This window comes from Mytilus californianus, unplaced genomic scaffold (genome assembly GCF_021869535.1).
Source record: "Mytilus californianus isolate M0D057914Y unplaced genomic scaffold, xbMytCali1.0.p SCAF_9, whole genome shotgun sequence".
Lineage (NCBI taxonomy): Eukaryota > Metazoa > Mollusca > Bivalvia > Mytilida > Mytilidae > Mytilus > Mytilus californianus.
The window spans coordinates 1,261,467-1,287,169 of record NW_026262745.1 but is presented as its reverse complement, the minus strand read 5'-3'; the positions used below and the strand labels follow the sequence as shown (position 1 = coordinate 1,287,169).

The 25,703-nt window shown below is 31.8% G+C and overlaps 2 protein-coding genes across 9 annotated transcripts in view; one reads left to right on the top strand and one right to left on the bottom strand.

Moving 5' to 3' along the window:
• LOC127716148 (uncharacterized) overlaps positions 1-25,703 on the bottom strand; it is a 551,146-nt gene that overhangs the window by 426,861 nt on the left and 98,582 nt on the right. The window lies entirely within an intron of this gene.
• Positions 5,491-25,703, top strand: part of LOC127716137 (neuronal acetylcholine receptor subunit beta-4-like) — a 57,227-nt gene continuing 37,014 nt past the window's right edge. For 2 of the 6 annotated variants that reach the window (XM_052222247.1, XM_052222245.1), the window contains exon 1: positions 5,491-6,768. In XM_052222247.1, coding sequence (XP_052078207.1) covers positions 5,559-6,768 — 1,210 coding nt within the window. In that variant the 5' untranslated portion in view covers positions 5,491-5,558. Of the gene's footprint in view, positions 6,769-10,491; positions 10,594-17,293; positions 17,809-25,703 lie in introns of those variants that run through there. The other 4 variants (XM_052222255.1, XM_052222243.1, XM_052222244.1 and 1 more) reach the window with 4 other exon arrangements.

Below are 25,703 nucleotides of genomic sequence, written 5' to 3'. Positions count from 1 at the left end.
ACAAGTCCATATTGCAGTCCTAAGTATGAAATCGTCCAAATTATAATTGCATATTGTTATTCTAAACTTTTTCCCAAAATTGATCGCCCTGAAGACCATAAAAAATATTTCATTAAAAACAAATATGTCAATAAAGGTTTTGATTTTCCTTAATTTATAAAATAATTTCCGAAATTTTGCTACAGCACAAAATCCGTATTTTCATGTACGGACGTACTGGCTACTGGGCTGGTGATACCCTCGAGGATTATCAGTCCACCAGCAACGATATCGACCCAGTGGTAGTAATAGCATTAACGGAATACTAAGGCACATTATGATATACTTTAACGGTATACTAAGACACATTAATGATATACTAAGGCACATTATGTTTCTTCCAACTTGAACGAATTAAAATGCTATAAGTACCCAGAATTTATTATCCTTGTACAATCTGGTTTCGATGGGCCAAGTTGCTTTACAGCAGAATATTGAATTGAAACCATAACCTTCTACTTAAACTGACTACGAACGTCAAATGATTGCAATAACTCACACTGTCCCGATGGGGTAAGTAAAAGAAAATTGTAATTGACTTTCAACATTTTACCCGAATTTAACCTAAAATTGAGGAAGTCAATAAAATCCGAAAAAATCAAACGTTCGACTACTAGTATACAACAAACGGAACTAATGAACAAAAACATGGATTGTTTCATGGTAGTTGTTGTTTGCCACGTCGTCATGATCAGGAATTATTTCTATTCCAGACGTCGTCAGAAGATACTGATTGTCCTTAAATAGCACAATGGATGTAATAAAGTTGAAAGCAAAAGTAACATTAACGTTTGTTTTCATTTTTTCCACGTAACTTTAATATATTCATCTACTAATCAATATATATTTTCAAAACAAAATACGGTCATAATAAGTATCGAACACGATCTTTATTAATCTGATCTTTTCTTTTTTATAATGATATACTGAGGCACAATTAACACGACGTACCGTTATTCAATGCATGGCAGTTTTCCAAACTTTTTGTAAAAGAACACAGTATCTAAAATCATGAATATTGTATTCTTAAGATCGTCTATGTTATTTGAGTATTTCGATTTGTGTTCTCTTAAACGTTCTGCGTATTTTCAAAATAATCATGAAATTAACTGTTATGAATATAATTCTACTTCATTTCATTTTTTTAAGTAATGTTTTGTTTATTGTCTATAGTTTCAACGTTGAGACCATTTTGTTGAAGGAAATACTAGAAACCAGAGATTATAAAAAATATACCAGGAAGCCAACTGTAAACAAAAGCGAACCAATACAGGTAGAGATTGAAATAACGCTATTTACAATTCTTTCATTAGACATGAAGGACCAAATCCTGACAACTTCACTTGGTATAAAGATGTCATGGACAGATGAATTTTTGACGTGGAATAAGAGTACAAATGGAGAAACAAATTAAATAACAGCTCCAATATCAAAGATATGGAAACCTGATGTGTTTTTGACAAACTGTGCAGACAAATCCAATATTTTTGAAAATGATAAAAAACGTGTAAATATCTACAATAATGTACACTTGGAACGACACGATGTTATTGAAGTAAAAACGTATTGCTTTGTAGATGCAACAAGATATCAGTTTGAAACTGAAACTTGTTCATTAAATTTTACCGCCCAACATCTTGATAACAAGGAACAGATGCTTAACATTCGGTTGCCAGATAATTTTCTCAATCTGTTCAAATCGTATGATGAGTGACATATATCTAATCTGCATGACTCTGTTTCGTGAATTTTCATATTCTCTGCTGAATGCTAATTATCAAGATAAAATAAACAAAGAGCCCAACCCCAAATGGATTTTGGATGTTTTTTGTCAACTTTTCAAAAAAGGCTTACCGGTGCTTTTAGACACCTAGTTTACTATTTTGCATTAATTGCTTCATTTTCTTTAATTTTGACTTAAATTTACAAAAACAACTCCGTTTGAGTACATAAAAAGCTAAAATTGTAGTCAAAATACGCATTTGGACCTTCTCTGTCGACTATAGGTTAAGCAGCATTTGGCATTAATATGGTACACTATACAATAGATAACTGAAAGCCAAACAGAATTTTTCATTTCAGACGACTGAAGTGTATGCCATTGTTTTTCACAGGGAATATGGCACTTTTTCAAAATGCTTAATTAGCATTTTTTCCCTGGTATTTTTCAAATTCCACACTGCAATGTAAAAGAAAGTATGAAAATGCTTAGCTTAGACAGAAACTTCCGTTCAAATTCCATATGTGTACTTGATGGGTCCGGGTGGATTTCTTTAGTAGGTACACAACTAATATTTATAGGCCTCCAGTTGAGTCTAAAGTAAAATATGCGAATTTTGAAAAATTCCCCAAAAATCAAGGATCCAGTTTTCGTTTATATTATAGACTTTGCGTTTATGTATATGAGAGAGAGAGAGAGAGAGAGAGAGAGAGAGAGAGAGAGATAAAAATAACAACACCAAAACAATAGTAAATAAAAAAAAAATATGAAACAATATATTATACAAAATCAAATAAATATTTCGGATAACAAATGTCTGACTTGCAAGCATATACTGCGGACCAAGAATTTCAAGTCACTCGACCAATACGACATACATCATATATCCTATGTTATTTGCAAGAGTATACAAACGTATGAATGGCCATCGAATGACTATGACTGGAAGCCAGCACTCCCTCTTAAGTCCACCTTTTAGATCTTTTGGTCACTCTAAGGCAAATCTGAACTGACTGACTATTCCTATGATTAACCACAACAAATCAATGTCCTGAGAGGAGATAATCACTCGGGGTTCAAATCAAAACAAATCGAAAAGGAGCTTCCTTCCGTCAATTCTAATGCTGTGTTAAAGTCATATGAAAATTGTTGAAAGAGAATTAGAGTTATCGTACGAAGTGTGTACGGACGGACGGACGGGCATTGGTATACCATAATACGTCCCGTCTTCGACGGACGTATAAAGACTCTAAGCTTTCCGTCATTTGTTTACACTTAATTTGTATGTAGTCCAAGATTATTGAATTATAACTCTAACGATGTTAGGTATTTAATTTGTATGACGGCCACGATTTCGCAAAAATTAACATACAAAATACTAACTGTACGCTTGCTCTTTTTGCTCTGCATAAGTTGTTTACTTTCTGGGTTCAATAAGTCAATAACTATATCATTTTTAACAATCGAACTAACATAATGAACACAAATTCGGAAAGGTAATAGATATTTCATAATTGTTTGGATAGTTTTTCGGTGTTTCGTAATTCATATCATAGTTTTTGTTGAAACCCCTGGCCATAACCCCCACTAGATGAAGTCGAGTGAGATTGTCGAGGGGTTTCATTAAAAAAACTATGGTAATATATAATAAACGATACACCAAAAAATTATCCCAAAAAATATGAATTATCTGTTTTTAAAATTTTATATTGCATATTATTATTTTTCCTTTTCATAAAAAATCATTTTTGATTGGAATCATTTGAAACAGTTCCCTTTTCTAGCGTTACAAATAAAACCTCGCCTTTCTTTCTAAAAAAGCATGGACTTCTTGGACGGCTGGAACACCAGTTAGACAACATTCTTCGAAAGAATTTTGAAGTTATCTATATGCTGTGCGAGGAGGAAACGGACATTAGCTTATCTGTCTGTGTATTTCGCTGCATTGGAGATTCAGGAGAACGTATGAATTTCATGGACGAAAGAGACGAATGCAAAGGTTTTTTTTATCATTCAAAATTATTAATGTAATATGTTATCATTTTTGAATATTTATTTTATAAATCTGAGGGAATTATTTCACAAATATCGTAACTAGATTTTGAATGAATCATCACATGTCTTAATTTATACATTTGTATCAAAAGCGGGAAATTAATAAAAAACTAAATTGGAAAAAATGCTGCGTACAGATAGGCCTAAAAATTGAAGCTTCGTTTAGAGTAAACAGTTTATTTTGACAGTCTATCCTATATTTATTGCAACCTCATTCAAGTCACGATGACAGCAGTGTATTACACATTATTTTTTATCTATTTCCTTCCTATCTAATCTAACATTTTCAACATATAAACCTAAAACACAACTGTTATTAGGCGTTATAAGATAATTTCAATAACTTAATATCTATAATAAACATTATTATTTTTTCTTGGCTACCCAAACTAACTTTGCCATGTATGTTGTTTCGATTCCAACCCTATGCATATCGGCTGGATCAAATGGACAGATTGCCCAAGTGGCCCCATGCCGATTTTATTGTTCCTATGCAGCCGTCCGTGGCTTGTTTTGTTATGTTTCTGTCGAACATCAGAACAAAATTATGATATAATTGTGAAAATTAACCTTTTTTTTTAAATATAAACGGGGAACATATTTAATTGTAAACCATATGTTTAAAGTACACACTCTTGGATTGTTTCAGGATGTACATCACTAATTCATGGCCCCATTGCTTTCTATATTAAATTCCCCAATTTCAAGCAGGCCCAGCTCTTTTGTTTTACGTTCAAATAAAGTGACAATCATTGCATGTCAAAGCAACACTTTATGTTGTCTTGTACTGAAAAAAAAAACAACATACCTTTAATGGCATATAAGAAAGAACTGGTTCCCGGAACTTCGGATGTACCAAAACAGGTATTTCAGATCTGACAAACAGTCAAAATGTACCCTCTTTTTAAAATTTGGTGCAGTTTTTTTAATATTCAAACTTATAAGTCCAAAAGTGTTCTACAATGATCACCAGTCATTTAGCTTTCATTTGATACCAAAAATACCTAGATATTCTACATATTTTGAAAGTTACACTCATGGGTAGGAACTATCTTGTGTTAAATATGTACTACTTTCTGGTATGTGCTTTCTGGCCGGGCCCGAATTAGTGGTGTTACACCTTTCATAGGTAATCATAGTAGTGTTTGTTCACGCTACGTCGTCAAAAGATACTGAACGTCATTAAATAGTCCATTAATGAATGTAATAGAAATGAAAGTGAAAGAAACATAATTTGGTTTCGATTTATAGATTCTACTCGAGTTTCGTAAGTTTTCAATTTATATTTTTATTTCTGACATAATTTTCTTTAGAAAATACGAGAAGCGTGTTCTTGAACTTAAACCTACATGATTTCTTATCTGGTTATCGATGCAGTAATTTCTACAAGTAGGTTTAGTTTGTTTGCATTTGACACGTGATTTTTCAACAAATTCGAAGAATCCTTTTTCTTTAAATCAATAGCTTTCTTTTTCAAAACAAACTGTCTGTCATATTAGGTATCCAACAAAATCTTGTATGATCTAATCGTTTCTTTTTTATAATGGTATACTATAGAACAATCAATAGCAACGTAATAAATAATTTAATGTATGGCACTTTTCCAAACTGTTTGTCAACTAAAATTACGGAGTTTATGTACAATTGTATTCTTTTGAGATTTAAATCGTCTATATTAAGTATCTTAATCTTTGGTTTTCTTAAATTATGTGTGCAGTTTTAAAATAATTTAAAATGAACTAAAATGAATTTGATTCTTTTCCATCTTATCTGTATATGTAATGTTGTTGTGTTTATTGTCTATAGTGTGAACGTTGAAACCCTTTTGTTGAAGGACATACTGGACAATAGAGATTATAATAAATATATGAGGACGCCGACTGTTAATAAAAGCGAACCAATACAGGTAGAGATTGAAATTGCGCTAAACACAATTCATTCATTAGACATGAAGAACCAAATCCTGACAACTTCGTTTGGTATAAAGATGTCATGGACAGATGAATTTTTGACGTGGAATAAGAGTGACTACGGAGAAACGAATGCAATAACAGCTCCAATATCAAAGATATGGACGCCTGATGTGTTGCTTACAAATTATGCAGACAAATCCAATATTTTTGAAGATAATGATAAACGTGTTTATATCTACAGTAATGGGCTGGTAGAACGGCGTGATGATATTGAAGTTAAAACTTATTGCGTTGTAAATCCAACAAGATATCCGTTTGAAACTGAAACCTGTACATTAAATTTTAGAGCCCAAAATCTTGATAACAAGGAACAGATGTTAAGCATTGGATTGCCAGCTAATTTCCTGAATCTATTTAAATCAAATGGTGAGTGGCATATATCTAAACCTGACAAAATAAGACATTATACAACAATAGAACATGTTAATGGAAGAAACTTCTCTGTAGTGATCTTACACATAGAAATGGATCGCAGACAAACATATTACGTATGGAGATTCCTTGCTCCAACTGTTGCTATTACATTTATAAATATTGTAACTTTTTGGCTACCAGTGGAAAGCGGAGCCAAAGTCACGTTATCAACATTTGTTATATTGGGTTTTACAGCAATGATTGAGTTATTTAACGAATCCTTACCAAGCACTTCTGACAAACCTTCTTACTTTGGAAGGTTGTTATGGTGGTTACTTGGTATAAGCGGAATCATTCTCATATTGAATGTCATTATAATTGCAATTTTCTACCGCAAATGTGGTATATGTGCAAGACTTTGCTCGATATGCAACAGTAAAAAGAAAGGTGATAATAAGAATGCAGATCAGGAAAAAATCAATTTGCAAAAAATCACAATTTGTTCTTCAGGAATTTGTTCACCGTGCTGCTCTGAAAACGAAGATGACATAGGGATTACAGAACTTAAGTATGTAAAATCGCAAGAAGAATCAATACATCACCAAGGTTCCAATCCGGAAAACGTTTGTATGTTTATATTTAATGTTAAGTAACTTAAAGTATACTCTTTGGTGACATTTCCATCAGTCGCATCCATTTGATGGTCAAATAAAATAGAGAATGGATACAGGGAATGTGTCAAAGAGACAACAACCCGACCAAAGAGCAGAAAACAGCCCAAGGCCACCAATGGGTCTTCAACACAGCAAAAATATCCTGCACCCGGAGGCAGGCTTCGGCTGGCCACTAAACAAAAATGTGTACTAGTTCAGTGAAAATGGACGTCACACTAAACTCCGAAACATGTTATTACAACAAAAATTAAAAAACGCTTACAAAACTTACAAAGGCCAGAGGCTCTTGACTTGGGACAGATGCAAAATGGCTACGGGTTATACATGTTTTGTGAGATCTGAACTCTCCATATACCTCTAGCCAATGTAGAATACACAAACACACAGCAATACGCACAGTAAAATTCAGTTTACAAGCAGTCCGAGTCTGATGTCAGAATAAGTAAACAGAAGAAACTAAGCAAAATGACAATGATATATAGATTAACAAAGGACTACTAGCAAATGTTTCGTTTCTTTTAGTATAACCTCGACTAAACACTTAAAAACTGTTTTATGCATGCAAACCAGGTTACGATAATCCTGTCGACAAATACTGTCTCGCTCTGTTTGGAGTTCATGCGATTCCCTCAGTTTCTGTTTGTTTTCTTGACGCAAGGTTTTGATTCTGTGCTTTAATCATTTGAAATGCTTGTAGGATTTCTTTCTGTTTAATTCCTAAGAACTTGTATACACACATAAACAACAATCAATCAATCAAATTATTTTCTTTATATTGATACGCATTTGACTTGTTTCTGTATCTTTACACGCATAGATAGGAATAAGACATCAAAGGCGTATACACAACTACTATTAACAAACTAAATGGACAAAGTTTATACTTTTCAACATCCTTGTCGATGGTCTTAATATATATAGTTTTTCCCAAGATAAATGATATTATTCTGTTCAGTGCATGACACCTTATAATTGTTTTTCCTTCTGGTATTTATTATCAATTATAAGGAGATGCTCCTCAGTTGTAGATATACAAGACAATCGCAACCCATCCTAGCTTTCTCTCAAATACTTTCGGGAATGAGACATCTGATTTGTTTTAAAGAATAACATTGACGAAAGCAATGTAGAGTTATAAATGCACATTTCGACAATTGATATCTCTCAAGGCCAAAACACAAACGTTAATGGGTTGCCAAAAATCCCAAAATTACGGAAAGTATTGCCACACCATAACAAAATGTCAGAAATCTACATGCGAGAGGTACATTTCTAAATTTAGAATTTTGTTCAACGTCGATTTCTCATATACGGAAAAGTTCACTCATCCATTACAACAAAAAAGACACCAAGTACAGATCTGAGAGTACTCGCATATACTGACAGCTAGTTCAAAGCCAATAACAACTAATAAAAAATCACGTAGCTAAGACTAAAACATCAATCAGTACACATCCAACATCTAATCGATTTAGTGTAAAGACGTCATTTACAGTCACCTTGTGCAATGCCAAAATATAGGTATCGACAGATTGTAGTACCGTGAAAGTAACTATGTGTAATATTCAGTATGGTTTTAATTTACTGATAACAAAATCAATATTAGTACCAATAAAAACAACATTCAATGATTTAACTACAGTGTAACCTTTTCGAATAAGTTTATTTAAAGGATTGATATGTTTACCCGGATCGTATCTAAATTTCCGGGCTCAGCTTTAGGATATTCTATTCCGTTTGAATTAGTTTTCTACAGGTACAGCCAAACTTACAGACCAAATCTTTGTATCTATAGAAGAATTTAGTAAAGGTTTAAGTAATTTTTGGTAACAAAGTCCCTGACTGAATAATTTATTAGCAATACATAGATTACGCTCATTAAAATCCAAAACGTCACTACACACACGAGCATAGCGAACATGTTGTGATATATAAACACCGTAAGACGGTGCCAAAGGAACATCACCGTCCAAAAAGAGAAAATTAAGAATAGGGAAAGAAAAAATCATCGCTTTTGCGTAAATTTTTCTGTAGAATTTCTAGTGTAATACTGAGATATCTAAATCTAGGAAAGGAAATGTATTGCTGTTAAAATTTGATTCATTTAAAGTTAGTTCCCTTGGGTAAATTTCAGCAGTATATTTAGAGAATTCTTGATTATTTAACGAAAACATATCATCAAGATAACGGTAAGTGTTGTTGAATTTATCAATTAAATGTAATTTAATTTAATTTGGGTTCTCTACTGTGTTTGTCCATAAACTGTGATTCATAACAGTAAAATAACAAGTCTACTATTAATTGGGCACAATTGATGCCCATAGGAATAATTACAACCAGTCGATAAACTTTATTGCCGAATCGTTTATAAATGTTGCAAAGAAGATAATTAAGCGCTTTAATCATCTCATCACACATCCAGTAAGTATATGTAGCATATTTACCTTTTTCATGAAAAAACAAGGTTTAATATGATTTGCAGCAAATAAATTTACATTCAGAATTTATATCAAACGACCATTTAATTAGATAGGAACATTTTTGTTAGATCAGAAAAAAGTAAAATAACAAAAATACCGAACTCCGAGGAAAAATTAAAACGGAAAATCCCTAATCAAATGGCAAATTCAAAAGCTCAAACACATCAAACGAATGGATAACAACTGTCATATTCCTAACTTGGTACATGCATTTTCTCTTGTAGAAAATGGTGAATTAAACCTGGTTTTATAACAAGCTAAACCTCTCACTTGTATGGCAGTCGCATAAAAATCCATTATATTGACAATGATATTGAACAAAACAAACAGACACAATAGGTAAAAATGTCAAAAATAGGGGTACAGCAGTCAGTATTGTGTTATAATCTTAATCGTTATAAAAAACAAACAATTATGTCAGCATAATCTTAGTCACTATAAAAACAAACAATTATGTCAACAAGATTGTGTGGAAGTGTAGAATAAAGATTGGAAAAGCCAAAACTTTCAATCGAATCAAAGGGACCATCAAAAGCACGTATTTTATCTAAAACATATAAAGAATGTGTTACACTCCAAAAATGGTTATTTCCACTATTTTCATATATTTTAATACAAAAATTAAGTTTTGTTGATAGTAATTAAGGAACTCGTTAAATGCACCGAACACTTAGTAGAAAACACTTACTAGAGGCCGAGATGAAACGATGTTTAACGGGTTTTTTGTGTAGTTTAGGTAACGAATACATACATTTTGTAGTAAGGACCTTCAAATGTTCAGAGGAGGCCTTAAGCTGAACTGTGGTAGTAAAAAGATTACATGTTTGACCCCATCACATTCTATATTTTCCTTTTCCAAGCCAAGAGCCTATAATTAAGAAGTTATCATCGGATGCTGTCTGCAATATTTGTTTTTTACGTTTTTGTCAGATATTGTTTATTCTTGATTGTTCATGCACAAAACTTATTTCGCTGTCTCGTTCCGTTTCTGTTGTCATTAGATCCAATAAATACAATTCCTTAATTCAAACATTTTTATTAAGTGTTAATGTCGTTAATACTGCAACTAACTTTCTGCAAATGTCCTATCGGATAAAGACTTTGTTCAATATCTAACTATGTGAAAGAACAGGACAATTCGAATGCCAAAATTATTACAAACAAAGTATTTTTTAAATCAAAAAACTGTTTTACAGGTTTTTCGGGAATAGAAGAGGACAGACAGGAAACAGAACTAAAGTATGTTCAATCGCAAGAAAACCCAACCAATCAACCGGGTACCAGTCAGGAACATGTTGGTATGTTCATTTATAATTTGAAGTAGCTGAAATCATACTATTTGAAACTCTTTTGGAATAACCCCGCTAAAAATCCGTTTTTTTAAGAACGCTAGGTATCGACTTTAATATTCAATAAAGCTAATTGAAATATTTTTATGAATTCTTCCTGTTTAAATTCTGGGTGAGCTGGTAAATCCACAAGAACCAACAATCAATCAAATTATTTTTATAATATTATTAAGCCTTTTATTTAGCTTCTGTCTCATTGTGTTTAACAATTGGGATAGAATGAAAATGTGTACAGAAACAAAATGAGCATCGCTGTACAACCCACTTATTTTTCACGTGCTATATTATTCTGTGTTGATTTTTTTTTATTAATGTGACGATTTGAAAAAACCTCTGTTCCAAATATCGAAAGAAAACTCTGAGCCAAAGTTTTCATTCATAATAACACCTTATGTAAGAATCCTTGGTTTTGATTGGTTGATAGCCAGTGTATTTGTCACCAATTTACTTTTATCAAATGAATATCGTTCATTTTAACAGCGCCGGGGTATATTCAAAAAGGATATGCCTTTCTTACCCTCTCTGCCGTGGTATTTGCCAAAAATACTCTATCCGACTGGACGCTTGTAATGTCACGATCATCAATGCGTTTTATGTCACGATCATCAATGCCTTTTGTACGTTAGCATTCGGTGTAATTAAACAGATAAAGCATGTTCTTGAGGGGTATTTGCGAAAAATACCAGTCTTGAGAATGAATTTTCCTCGCCTTACGGCTCGCGAAATTTAACATTCTCTCGACTGGTATTTTTCGCAAATACCCCTCCTTAACATGATATATCTGTTCAACAGTCACCGAGTGAAACATGTTTTGTCTATTATACCTTATGGGTTCATTATAATGTGACAAAATGTCCACAGAGGACTTAGTGTAGTATAGTATGCATGCAATGGTTCAATAAGTTCTTTAACATCATGATCTTATAATGAGTAAATCGTTTAATATGACTTTAATTTAAGATTTCAAGAAGTGTTGACCATACCACCTTATCAAATCTCCGCCACTTTAAGCGCTTTAATGGAATGGTGAAATATTTGCAGTTCCTTTGATAAGCCTTGCCAAATCACGTGAAACCTGTTTTAGTTACACTAGATTTTCTAGTCTGCTGTTCTTTATAATTTGGCATATTGTCTTTGGACTGAAATTGAAAATTTAAGCTTTTGTGATATTTCGGCAATTCCTCCTGTTTAAATCCCACGGCCTTGTACTGCTATCAGAACGAAAGATACACGTTTTTTATGTTCCCCATTGCTATTACTACTATTGTTTTTTACTATTGTGTTCAGCAGATTTTTGCCTTGTTTTTAAAATTGCCATTTCAATACAATGGAGTTTGCCTTTATCTACAGCAGATTTTGATCTGTGTTGCCTACAGCATTTACAGTATCGACAGTATCGACAGTCGGTAATAGAAAACAAAAAAGAGAGAAGATAAAAAGTAGGCATTCGATAATTCATATAACCTAGACAACACCATGGTAAAAAAAAAAGATTGGTGTACGGTTTTGTTGATCAGTACTTTAGTTTTCTGTTTTGTGTTGTGTGTACTGTTGTGTGAACCTTTTTTTTTGCCATGGAATTGTCAGTTTGTTTTCGACTAAAGAGTGTGAAAATCCCATCGGTATCTTTCGACTATCTTTTAAAAGCGGAGAAATACAATTATGTGATAGAAACTTTAAGACTGAGCAACATGAACCATACTTAAACACTGGTATGAACTCATGTACTCCACAAAGGTAAGCAGGTCCTGCTCCACCTGTGGCACGATTTTCATTGCAGGGTTTGAATCATAGACGGAGAAATGGGCTTAGATTATAACTCAATATCAACAACAGGTATCGCGGTGTAATGTCGAAATGTAAGCATTTTGAGGTTAGGGAATGATTTTACAATCTCACTTTCGACTTTCAGCTTACGCACGTTTTACCTCTCATAAATGAATGTCCTATTTAGGGTTCGAACTTTGCGCGTGATTTTTTCAATAATCATCATAGTTTCCGTTCGTGCATGATACCTTTTGTCCACGATTCCTGACATTCAATTAAAAATGACTGATATTTTATAAACGCTTGATTGATTACTCTTGTCCATATATTCATAACACATGTGTTGCTATTTCATTGAGCCTTTTTTTTTTACATCCAATACCATACTATGGAAAGTGCGAATTGAGAATACCGTTTTTTGTCATGTGGAGTGTGATATTTAGTTACATACAGTTATAAATATGAAGAGACTGCATGAGAAAAAGGATGATTTTGGCAATGAAAAATATATTTAATATATAAAAAATATCATTATATTAAGTACCGAGTCAAATCACGCGAAAAACAGGAGAGTTTTATGTATAACAATAAATCAATAGAGTCTGAAATCGGTTATTTTCTGCCTTTGTCGTTTAAAATGAAATAAATTCAGTGCATCTCTTAAAAGAGAAACAAGTCTATATTCTTTATGGGTATAAAAACTGTCAACATATCGTTTAAATATAAACCCCAATTATGTCTTGAAACATGTTGAATAGTAAAATAATAGCAAAAGTACATGTTCGTGGCAACATTGTAGTGTTATGATTTTCTTATGTAAAGAAAATGATTTATTTTATTGTAGATGCTGTATTTTGTAATTACAGTATTTTTGTATTGTAATTAAAAGTTTATTTTTATATCAGGTATCAGTTCGTCTCACTGCTAAGCGTTAACATTAATTTTTAAAACATCTTTCGAAATTCTTCATTGTTCTTCTAACATGATTTTATTAGATTAAAGTTTTATTTACATAATTAGTTTTAACCATTGTATCTTTCATGTCCCGGAAAACGGGAACTATACATCTGTCTTTGTTTGGAATAATACTTTTGCCACGTGCAAATTCATTGTAAGGTTTTATTGCTAGCCTTTTAGATTGTATCGTCTCTCTAAATACTTCTTTCTCTTTAGAAATAAAATTTCTTTGTCTTTATGGCCTATGATATAATCGAGTACGGGCGAATATTGAATGTAGCCAAATTTAAATTCCGCCAAAGAACCATTTTTAAAAATGGAATTACTCAGTATAGTCATAGGAACATGTATTATGGACTTGGCAGGTGATACAGTGCAATATTGATAGAGAAAACCAAAATTTATCAAATCTCAGTCAAACTCAGTATGGATCCGTCTGAATTCCATTTAATTCATCAAATTAATAACACTTATTGTTACCGTGATTAGTGTTTGCTTGAAACAATTCTCTATTCATACTGCTGTAATTTACCAAGGGAAACTTTTTTAGATAAATTTAACATTAACAGCAATAATTGTCCTTTTTTAGATTTGGATATTTGAGAGAAAATCAAAGCAAAACTTACGAAATAAAGATACTATTTACGTTCCTTATTGTTAATTTTCCATTTTTGGACGGCGATGTTCCTTTGGTTCATTCCTACGGTGTATATATTCCCCACCTTATTCACTATGCCCGTGTCTGTAGTGACGTTTTAGATTTGAATGAACGAAATCTGTGTATAACTGGTAAATTATCAAAGTCATATAAAACGAGTTTCAGGTTATTATAATATCTATAGGAAATAATTGAACCTATGCATGCATTTGTTTAACCCCGCCACATTCTGTATGTGCCTGTCCCAAGTCATGAGCCTGTATGTAGTTAAGTGGTTGTCGTGTTTGCTGTTTATCATATTTGTTTTTTCGTTTATTGTTTTGTACATAAATCAGGCCATTAGTGCTCTCATTTGGATTGTTTTACATTTGTCATTTCGGGGTCTTTTATAGCTTACTATAAGGTATGTGTTTTGCTCATTGTTGAAGTCCGTACGGTGACCTATAGTTGGTAGCTCCAACATCATTTGGTCTCTGGTGGAGAGTTTTCTCATTGGTAAGAGAGGCAAAAGATACTAAAGGGACATTCAAACTCATAAGTCGAAAATAAACTGACAATGCCATGGATACAAAAGAAAAAGACAAACAGAAAAACAGAAAAATATCAGTACACAAAACACAACATAGAAAACTAAAGACAACATAGTAATCGACAAAAAAACGCTTCATTCTGTGATTATTGACAACTTTGGCTGCTAATTAACTTAAAGGTTTTGGTGCAGGAGTTACCCGATTGTTACCTGTTGACATATGATTAACACAAAATCATGGAGCACGTGAACAATAATGAGATGATTAAGCAATGTGTATTTGTTTTATCTATATTTTCAATGCGTTCCCATTTGTTAATTAAACTTTGTCATAATAGGATGGAGAGTTGTCTCATTGGCACTCATATCACATCTTTTTATTTCTATTTGATGTATCAACAGTTTTCTTTCTGAATCGATTTATTTTATCTTCTCTCATCATTTGTTTACCTTTTCTTTCTTCGCGGTTTTCCCCCTCGCGCTTGTGCTATGCGGTTGCCGAAGTGTCATGGTTAAGGTCACTGCATACGGATAAGCTGTCGGTGAATTAGAGTACAGGATGAAAATTTCAGTACATTTCTGAAGATGGGGATAAAATATATGTTGATTTTCTTTTAAAAGAACGTTTATACGTGTTTTAAAGTACAACTTAGCCATTGAAGTATGTAAAACATATTAAACTTTTTTTTAATTTGTATCATGTGATTTTAAGTCAGGGGTTTCGTTAAAATACATAACGTAAACCCTTTACTAAATTATCATAGTTACAAAGAAATGGTTTCGAAGTGTGGCTGTACCTGTAGAATTATTATTTAAAACAGAATATAACTTCCTAATGTTTTCAGTTTATATAGTTTATAAAGCATGTACCTATCTATACTTTTGTCTTGGAGATCATGATTTATTTGGTAGCTGTTATTAACTTTTAACTAACTTTTAATATATGTTGAAGGGTTCATTCTGAATGTGCCTGTCCAAAGTAGGCAGCCTGTAATGCAGTGGTTGTCGTTGGTTGCTGTCTGTTACATCTGTTTTCGTTAATTGTTTTGTCATAAAACACGCCGTTGATTTTGTTTGTTTGAATCGTTTCACTTTTTGTCATGTCGGGTCCAGTTATACTGAGTGTGTTATTTAAGGTAAGGATTTTTGCGCATTGTTTTGAGGCCTTATGTTGACATATTATTGCTTCAATCCACGACATTTGAACTCTGTTGGATAGATGTCACATTGGCAATCATACCCAATCTCCTCAATGTATACCATGTACGACGTTTCAGTGATCATGATATACATATTCCATCTAACCTTTCGTGAATAAAAGCCGATGTTTCTTGTTTGATTGGATTGAATGGTGCCCTATGAAAAAATTTTCCCATTTCTTTGAGAAAAATATGGCATTAAAAAGTTTTTCATAAAAAAAAACATTGCTATTCTATTAGAAAAATATCACATTCATATAAGAAAATATAGCTATATTAATTTATTACACGTGATTATGGTTTACAATGAAATCAAGCACATTGAAAGAGCATTGCACTGTCTTTGTTGCATGATTGTCATAGTATTTATACACTTCAAAATTATAGATAGTGGAAATATGTTGATTTAATCTCTAGGCCTCTTTTCTAGTATTAATATAACATGCTAGGAATTAGCTGTACGCAATGCATGGAAAGTTATACAGCCATTTTTGTCCTGTTAAATACATCACTGTTTTAGAAAGGAAAAACAATTATTTAGCAAAAAATGTTCTTTTATTCAAACACATTTTCCAACATTGATCTCGTTTACAATAGAAAACATCGCTACTCCACATGAGAACAGTTTTCTCGATTCACACTTTACATGGACTGAATATATATCATGCCTTAGGTTTTTTGTCTCATTTTTGAAATATTTATCTTATTGCAATGACAGCTAGTCTTTCTGACTGTCTGGAAAATAGTTATCAAAGTTTTTTCTTTTTATTATTTCTAATTATGCTATAACTATTTCAGCCTTACATAAAATAATAAGATATGACATGTTTTGGACACATATTTGTTATTTACATGTAGGAATCAATTGAAGTTAGAGAACTAGTACGTAAAAACAATCCCGGTGCAGCGTGTCATACTGGTACAGCATATGGTATATGATCGGTATCTACATGTCCTAATTCTGAGAATGCATGTGGGAGCTGTTCTCGACATCGTTCTCGCCCTTTATATAAATGCCACCGCATGTTTGTATTTCAAAGAATGCTTTCCTAATTCCGGCAGCTTATTACCATATTGAAGGCATTAATATGCTGAATCTCAAACTGCAGAAAAATCAGGATACTGTTTAAAAGAGTAGATCCTAAAAACTTAGTTGAACGTGTAATTCATTCGTTTATATCACTTATGTTACATTATGTATTATATGTAATTACTTTCCTGACTAAATCTCACTGCAAATTAGTTATCCTCTTAATACATAGCATTGTAAGATTGTCATTACCTTTTAAGGAAATGGGATCCCCAAAAGCTTTCCCTCATCTCTTGTTCGTCCCTACAGGTATGGGGAAAGCAGGTGAAAGTACAACTTAAAACACTGGTAAATAGGAATGTTGTATAGTATAGTAAATATTATACTAATATTCATACCCATAGAAATAGCAAAATAACAATCGTCTAACTTGAAATGTAATAAAATTCTGACATAGTTTAACATTTGTTATTTAAACGTAACTAAATATGTATTTTATTGTGTTTCAGATGATATTGTGATTTTAATAGAAGACAAGAAAAACAGGAAAAAAGAAGATAATTTAGATGAAACGAAGAAAAATGAAATAAAGAAAAAAAGAAGGAAACAAAAGGCTTCAAAATATGATAAAATATGTTATGTTCTTATGCTTTTAGCATATGGAAGCGTGTATACTTTTTTCTGTTATAAACTTTTTGTTGAAAGGGAAAATGAAAATGTTGCATAAGAGAACTAAAACTTTCATTTCACACAAGACCACAGCCTACATTGTTATTTTACATTCTACAAATATGACGGTGTACGGATTTTTTTTACCCTGTACAAATGTGGTAGTGTAAGTAGACGTTTTTACATTGTACAGATTTGACGGGTGTCAGGTAGTTTGTTTACATTATCGTGATTTATTATTAATTTTTTTTTTAAATATTCACTATCTTAATTCACAACATAAAATATTCTTTCTGTTATTTAAAAGATTCAGATCTATGCAATGAATAAAAGACATTCAATTGTCAAAAACTGACGTTAAAAGTTTCAATCGTCGATTGCGTTAATTTCCCTTAAAGATCATCTTTGCTTTGTGAAAGGACATCTAAGAGATATAAAAAATCATTCATTTTACTAGTTTTTAATTTCATTCAATGAAACAAATCATTATTAGAAATCCCAGTCTTTTCGTACAGACCAACATTCACAGTAAACCAATAAATATTATCTTGAAGATTAAATTAATAAATTACTTAAAATATCACGTGTTTCTTTGATATTTTATATCGGCTTCGGCGGAGAAAAAAAAATGCATATAATAAAAGAAACAACCCAGCAATTTCCGAAAGCAGTTTTGTAATTAGGGGTCAGAAAAGGGTCAAAAACAATTATCTATCTGGTTTTAAGAAATTCCCTTGAGTATAAGAGATATTTATTTGGGCAATATTTTAGCACAGAACCACAACAATAGGAAGGTTGGGATTAATTTTTGCGTTATTGTCATAGCTGTTAAGGAATTAGGGGCAAAAAACGGTCTAACAAAAACAATATTTTGTCAGGTTCATAGCTATAGACAATAACTTGAGTATAAGTGTATAACTCTCTATTATATTCTAGCACAAGGCTCCATATAACATTAGGAAGGTTGGGATTTATTTTGGGGGTTATTGTCGTAGCTGTTTAAGAATTAGGGACCAAAAAGGGGCCAAGAACAAGCATTTTTCATGTTTCAGGACAATAATTGGTGTACAAGAGTAAAGGTTTCTATGAAAGTTTACCACAAGGTTCCATACTTCAAAAGGAAAGTTTGGAATGATTTTTGGAGGTTCATGGCCCATATCGTTTAATAACTAGGGGTCAAAAAGAGACAGAAAATAACTATGTTTCTTCTTTGCAGGCAATAACTTGAGTATAAGTGTATGGATCTCTATTCAATTTTAGCACAAGGTTCCATACCACAATAGGAAGGTTGGGGTTTATTTTGGGAGGTTATTATAGTAGCTGTTTAGGAATTAGGGGCAAAAAAGGGCCTAACAAAAACAATTATTTGTCTAGTTCACAGATAATAACTTGAGTATAACTGTATAGATCTGTAATAAATTTAAGCACAAGGTTCCATTCCACAATAGGAATGTTGGGATTATTTTAGGGGTTATTGGTGTAGCTGTTTAGTAATTAATGACCAAAAAGAGTTCGTAAAGAAGAATTGTTCATGTTTTAGGACACTTATTTGTGTATTAGAGTTTGGATTTCTATGAATTTTACTACAAGGTTCCATACTTTTAAAGACAAGTCGGGATTGATTTTAGGGGTCAAGGTCCAAACCGTTCAATAATAGGGGCTTAAAAGGGGGCCAAAAACTAGGGATTTTCTGATTTGTGGACAATAACTTGAGTATAAGTCTATATATTGCTATTCAATTGTGTCACAAGGTGTAATAACATAAAATAAAGTTTGGGATTGATTTTAGGGGTTATGACCCTATCGGTTTAGTTAAAAAGGGCCAAAACCAATACTTTTAGAAACTGCTTATTTTTTTTTAGCAATTTCAATGGGGTTTAATTCAAAAGTCTTGAATTCTTGAGAGTCTTTTATATGCTGAATCTAATTGGGTATTTGATATTTGGATTTTAGGGTCTGTTTTTGAAATGATTCATATTAAGGTCAAAAGGGTCCAAAATTTAACTTTTTGTTTGAATTCTTTAAAAATTAAATTAAAGATATGCCTTGATATGCTGAATCTAATTTTAAAATTGAAAATGGCCACCAACGGGTCTTCAACACAGCAAGAAAATCCCGCACCCGGAAACGGGCTTCAGCTGGGCACTAAATAAAGATGTGTACTATTTAAGTGAAAATGGACGTCATACTAAACTCCAAAACATATAAATGAACAAATATGCTAGATATACTTACTGGAGGTGTGATGAGATGATTGAAGCTGTTAATTTTCTCCTTGATAATATTTATGTACGTTTCGACAGCAAAGTTAATCGACAGGTTGTAGGTATTCCTATGGGCACTAATTGCGCCCCTTCAATAGCAGACTTGTTTTTCTACTGTTATGAATCACAATTCATGACAAAACTCAGTAAAAACCGGTCTAAATTGCATTTAATTGATAAATTCAACAACACTTACCGTTATCTTAATGATATTTTTTCGTTAAATAATCAAGAATTTTCTCAATATACTGCCGAAATTTACCCAAAGGAACTTACTTTAAATGAATCAAATTTAAACGGTAACAACTGTCCTTTCTTAGATTTAGATATTTCGGTTTTACACAGGAAACTCCACACTAAAATTTACGACAAAAGGGACGATTTTTCGTTCCCTATTGTTAATTTTCCCTTTTTCGATGGTGATGTTCCTTTGGCACCATCTTACGGTGTTTATATTTTACAACTCGTTCGCTATGCCCGTGTCTGTTGTGACGATTTTGATTTTTACGAACGTAATCTATGTATTACTGGTAAATTATTACGCCAGGGACTTCGTTACCACAAATTACTTAAAACCTTTACCAAATTCTTCCATAGATATAAAGATTTGGTTTGGAAGTTTGGTTGTACCTGTAGAAAACTTATTTCAAACGGGATTGCACATCCTCATTTTTACGGCAATATTGTTTACCGTGCCCGGAAATTTAGAAACGATCCTGGTAAACGTATCGATCCTTTTAATAAACTTATTCTAAAAGGTTACCAATTCAACACTGTAATTAGATCATTAAATATTGTTTTTATTGGTACTAATATTGATTTTGTTATCAGTAAATTAAAAGCAAAACTAAATATTATTGTCATATACATATACACATTCATGGATCTACAATCTGTCGAAACCTGTATCTTGGCATTGCACAAGGTCATGTTTTTCTCTGACTGTTTATGACGTCTTTACACTAAATCCATTGGATGTTGGATGTGTACGGATTGATAATTTAGTCTTAGATGCATGTATTTTTTTTTATTATAGTGGCTTTGAACTAGCTGTCAGTAACTGCGAGTACTCTCAGATCTGTACTTAGTGTCTTTTTGTTGTTTGGATGTACAAGTACCCGGCCACGTCCACTTGTATTTGTAGTATTTGTATTTTTATCCATCTGATGAGTTAAGCCTCTTTCAACTGATTTTATAGTTCGTTCTTATGTTGTACTGTTACACCGCTGTCCCAGGTTATGGGGAGGGTTGGGATCCCGCTAACATGTTTAACCCAGCCACATTCTGTATGTATGTGCCTGTCCCAAGTCAGGAGCCTGTAATTCAGTGGTTGTTTGACATGCTGAATCTGAGAGTGTATTTAGATTTTTGATTTGGGGCATGGTCGGCCCACATTAAGGTCCAAAGGATCCCGAATTAAACTTTTTTGGATTTAAAAAAAAAGGTTGGTGTTCTTTGATAAGCTGAATCTAAACGTGTGATTAGAAATATTTGATTTTGGGCATAGTTTTCAAGATGGTCTAAATTGGGGTCCAAAATTGAACATTGTTTGTGTTATTTAATATGGTCAAATCCAACAGTGTTCTAGATTTTTTGATTTTGTGCTTGGTTTTCAAATTGGGTCCAAAATTAAACTTTGATTGATTTCTTCAAAAATTAAATCATTGGTGTTCTGTAATGTGTGCAATCTTACAGTGTTGTTGACTTTTGGTCCGTTTTTAAAACTGGATCCCATAAAGGTCCAAATTAACCAAAATAAAACTTAATTTGATTTTAACAAAAAGATAAACAATGTGGTTATTTGATATGCTGAATCCAACCATGATTTTAGAATTTGAATATTGGACCATAATTGGTAAATGTCTAATTTTAAAATTATTTTAAAACTTATACCACATTCATTCAGTGACAGAAACTATGCTTTTATTTCATATTTCCTCAGAATTTAAATTCTTAGATGTTATTGCACAATTAATCATATCTAATTTTATTTGGCCTTTTAACTTTTTTGGATTCGAGCGTCACTGATGAGTCTTTTGTAGACGAAACGCGCGTCTGGCGTAAATACAAAATTTAATCCTGGTATCTATGATGAGTTTATTTAGAGAAGTATTTTTGTGGTTACTTCACTGTTTCATGGAAAATGAATAAAATAACTTTAGTATAAGTGTATGGATGTGTAAGAAATTTTAGCACAAGGTTCCATACCCTAATTGGAGGGTTGGGATATTAAATAGTTAATCAAGCTCTACATGTTTAGATTTATTGTAAACTAATAGATAATTCAAATACATAAGAACATTTTAAAAGCAAGATATAATTTGAAAATGCAAATTGTCATACAGATGTGAAGTTCATCTTGTGAGTTATTTTGCACTTACATTTATCACACATTTCAAGTTACTAAAATAAAAGAACAAAAAAGGGGGGGGTTGAAAATTTAAATAGAGTTTTCATTTAAAATTTACGAATGAATAAAAATTCCTGCAATGTTTTTGTTCAAAACATGAAATATAATTTCAGGTAAAAAAGGGGGGTTGAAAAATTATAATAAAATTTTCATTTAAACTTTACAAATGAATAAAAATGTCATGATTCACAATTTATTCTTTTAATACATAATATAGTAATAATAATAATGAAAATTTATAAAGCGCCCTATATAAAAAATAAAATTACTCTAAGGCGCTGTACATTCAACATGGTAATGAAAACAAATCAATGACAAAAACATAAAACATACATTGTGTCAGATTCAAATACTGAAAAATAAACAAAATACAACAAAAATGCCTACCATAAAATAAAAGGTCAATACGCAAATACATGTTAAAACAGAAAATTTAAAAATTATCAATATAGGCTAAAAGCATGCAAAACAAGCAAAAACTCTAAAAAGGAATGCAAAAAAGTTGCATTAAAAGTTGATACAAAACAAGTAAAACCCGTAAAAGAGAAAATGAAAAAAATCTAATTCAAAAGCAATTCGATAAAAATGAGTTTTTAGCTGAGATTTTAAACACTCTAGGGACTTGCATTGTCTTAAACTGTTCGGGAGATTGTTCCATAGAGATGCGGCTGCCCAATCAAATTGTCTTTCATCGAACGTCTTCGTCCTCACTTTTAGAACGGTAAGTTGTTTTGTAGAGCTTGAACGCAGAGATCGGTTTGGCACTTGTAAATTGACTAGTTCCCGAATGTAAGCAGGGCCAATGCCATTCAAAGCGCAGTACACATACGTAAGTATTTTGTATTGTGGTCGGTATTGGACGGGTAACCAATGTAAATCAGCAAGTATCGGAGTAATATGTTCATGTTTTCTTGTCCTGGTGATAAGACGGGCTGCTGTATTTTGTACTTTTTGTAATCTGTTCATCATAGTCTTGTTGATACCGTTCAGCAGAATATTCCAATAATCAAGTCTGGATGTTACTAGACTGTTCACTAGTGTCTTGCAAGCGATTTTTTGTTATAAAGCTGCGAATGCGTCCAATATTACTAATGTGGAAATGACCAGATTTTACTATGGCAGAAACTTGCCGTTCCATCGTAAGATGTTGATCAAAATATACACCTAGGTTTTTTTCACGCAGGATACACTACTTATCACATTATTGCCGACTTTGAGTTGGAGATTTGATAAATTTCAAAAAGGCTATCAGTAGCCTCTCCTCCCGCCCACACACACAGTTTATTATTTTATCATATTATAAACAACATTCTAATTCTGAGCTGATCAGTCTTTGCAGTTATTTGTTATTGCTTTGTGGTTAGCGGAGAAGCAGCAAATACCAAACTTATTTTGTCTTGACTTAGGAACCAGCCACCTCCAACCCTATTTGAATCACAACATCCGTACTCTAAATTCCATGGTTTAGATGTCAGTGTTATTATAAACAACCTGTTTGTAAAAGATTACAATTAGTGAGCATTAGAATAATTACTTTTTTACTTTCTTTCTTAATTTTTTATAAAGTGAAATCTTCATCTATGACAACACCTGTAGTCGGGAAGTGTATACATTGTTTGGAGCAGACCTCGGATAATTAAAATTGTAATTGTAATTAGCTGTAATTAATTACAATTTTGAAAGTATTTCATGTAATGTGTAATTGAGCATATTTTCAATTACATGAAATTGAAAGTAATGAACTACATTGCCTTTTTGACAATTATGAATTACTTTTCAATTACTTTGAATTACATTTAAATAATTGCTGGGAAATTTTGGCTTTTCTGATGCAACTTGTAAATTTTATTTTTCCTATATTTAGTATGCACTTTGTACTTTGATTTTTTAAAATAATTTTTAAACACTTATTATGATGAAAAAAAAAAAAAAATTCCTTTAATATTTTATAAATCATTATAGGATGTATAACAATCTTTATTTGTATTTCATTTTTTCACATTTTTAAATAAAAATCTGAAAATTAAAGACAATACCAATTTATTTACATACAATTTGTAAATACATGTTTGTTGTTCTAACAATTTACAATAATCTTGGCCTCAGGTTATTCCTTTAACTTAACTAATTATGAAGTACAAGTTTGTCTCTTGATTAAAATGCCAAAGGGATTTTTTTTTAACCATCATATGTATATGTTAAAATCTGTACTGCTGGATATTATTTAAACACCTTCTACAAAATTTTTAATACAGCAGTCAAAACATACAAGAATGGGCTCCAATACACTTGACAAAATACAAGACTGGAAAATGCTACCATTACTTCTTCAGTAATAAATGGAAGCTTTAAAGTTACTTCAAATTTCACATGAGTTACATAAGAAAACCTTTAAAATCTAAATTTGTATTTTTAGTAGAAACCTGAGATTGTAAGAAATGTTTTGAAGAATATTTTTTTTATATTAATCTGGATCTATTTTGTCCCATTAAAATAAGATATGCAATAAAAAAATCAGCATTAAAAATCGAACAGTGATTAAATGTAACTACGACGTTCAAAATTTGAAACTATATTTTGTTAAAAAAATCTTGTACAAATATTATTATCAAAGTAATTGTGATGTAATTAATAACATTTAAAAAGCAATGTAATTGAAATGTAATTAATTACTTTTGCATGAAATTGACCCCAGGTCTGGTTTGGAGTCATATTACACTTATAATATATTCAACTGAAAGTGACAAGTTCGTCGATAATACTAGCTTATATTATCTATTAATAAACATGTATTGAGGTTTTTGATTTTTGGCCCAGTTTTCAAGTTGGTCCAAATCGGGGTCCAAAATTAGACTGTGTTTGATTTCAACATAAATTGAATATATATATATATATATATATATATATATATATATATATATATATATGTGGTTTTTTAAAATGCTGAATCTAAACCTGTATTCAAATTTAGGATTTTTGGGCCCAGTTTTCAAGTTGGTTCAAATCAGGATCCAAAATTAAACTTTTTTTGATTTAAACAAAACATGAATTTAATGGGTTCTTTGAAATACTGAATCTAACCATGTATTTAGATTTTGGAAATGGGCTCCTTTATTAAATTGGGCCACATTGAAGTCCAAAGGGTCCTAAATTAGACTATTGTTTTATTTCATCAACAATTGAATTCTCTGGGTTGTTTGATATGCTGATTCTAACCAAGTACTTAGATTTTGGATATTGGACCATGATAGGTAAATGTCCAATTTCAGAATCCAAATTCAGAGCTGTTTTAAACTTAAATGTTGTGTCCGTACTTGCCTCAAGTGTTGGGGGTTCGACCTCTGCGGTCGTATCAAGCTTTAGATTAGCGGAGCATTTTATTTTTTTTGTGTAAAGACATCATTATTTAGAAAATGCTGCAATTAAAAAAAGAAAAGCGAATTTAAAGGAACAAAGTATTCTAGTTTTTTATGGAGTCTAAATTTCATTTATTAACAGTAAAATTCTGTTTTATAAAAAAAATAGTACATTTCAGGAGGAATACTGTAGGCTTAATTAGTTTCAAAAAAGTTTAAA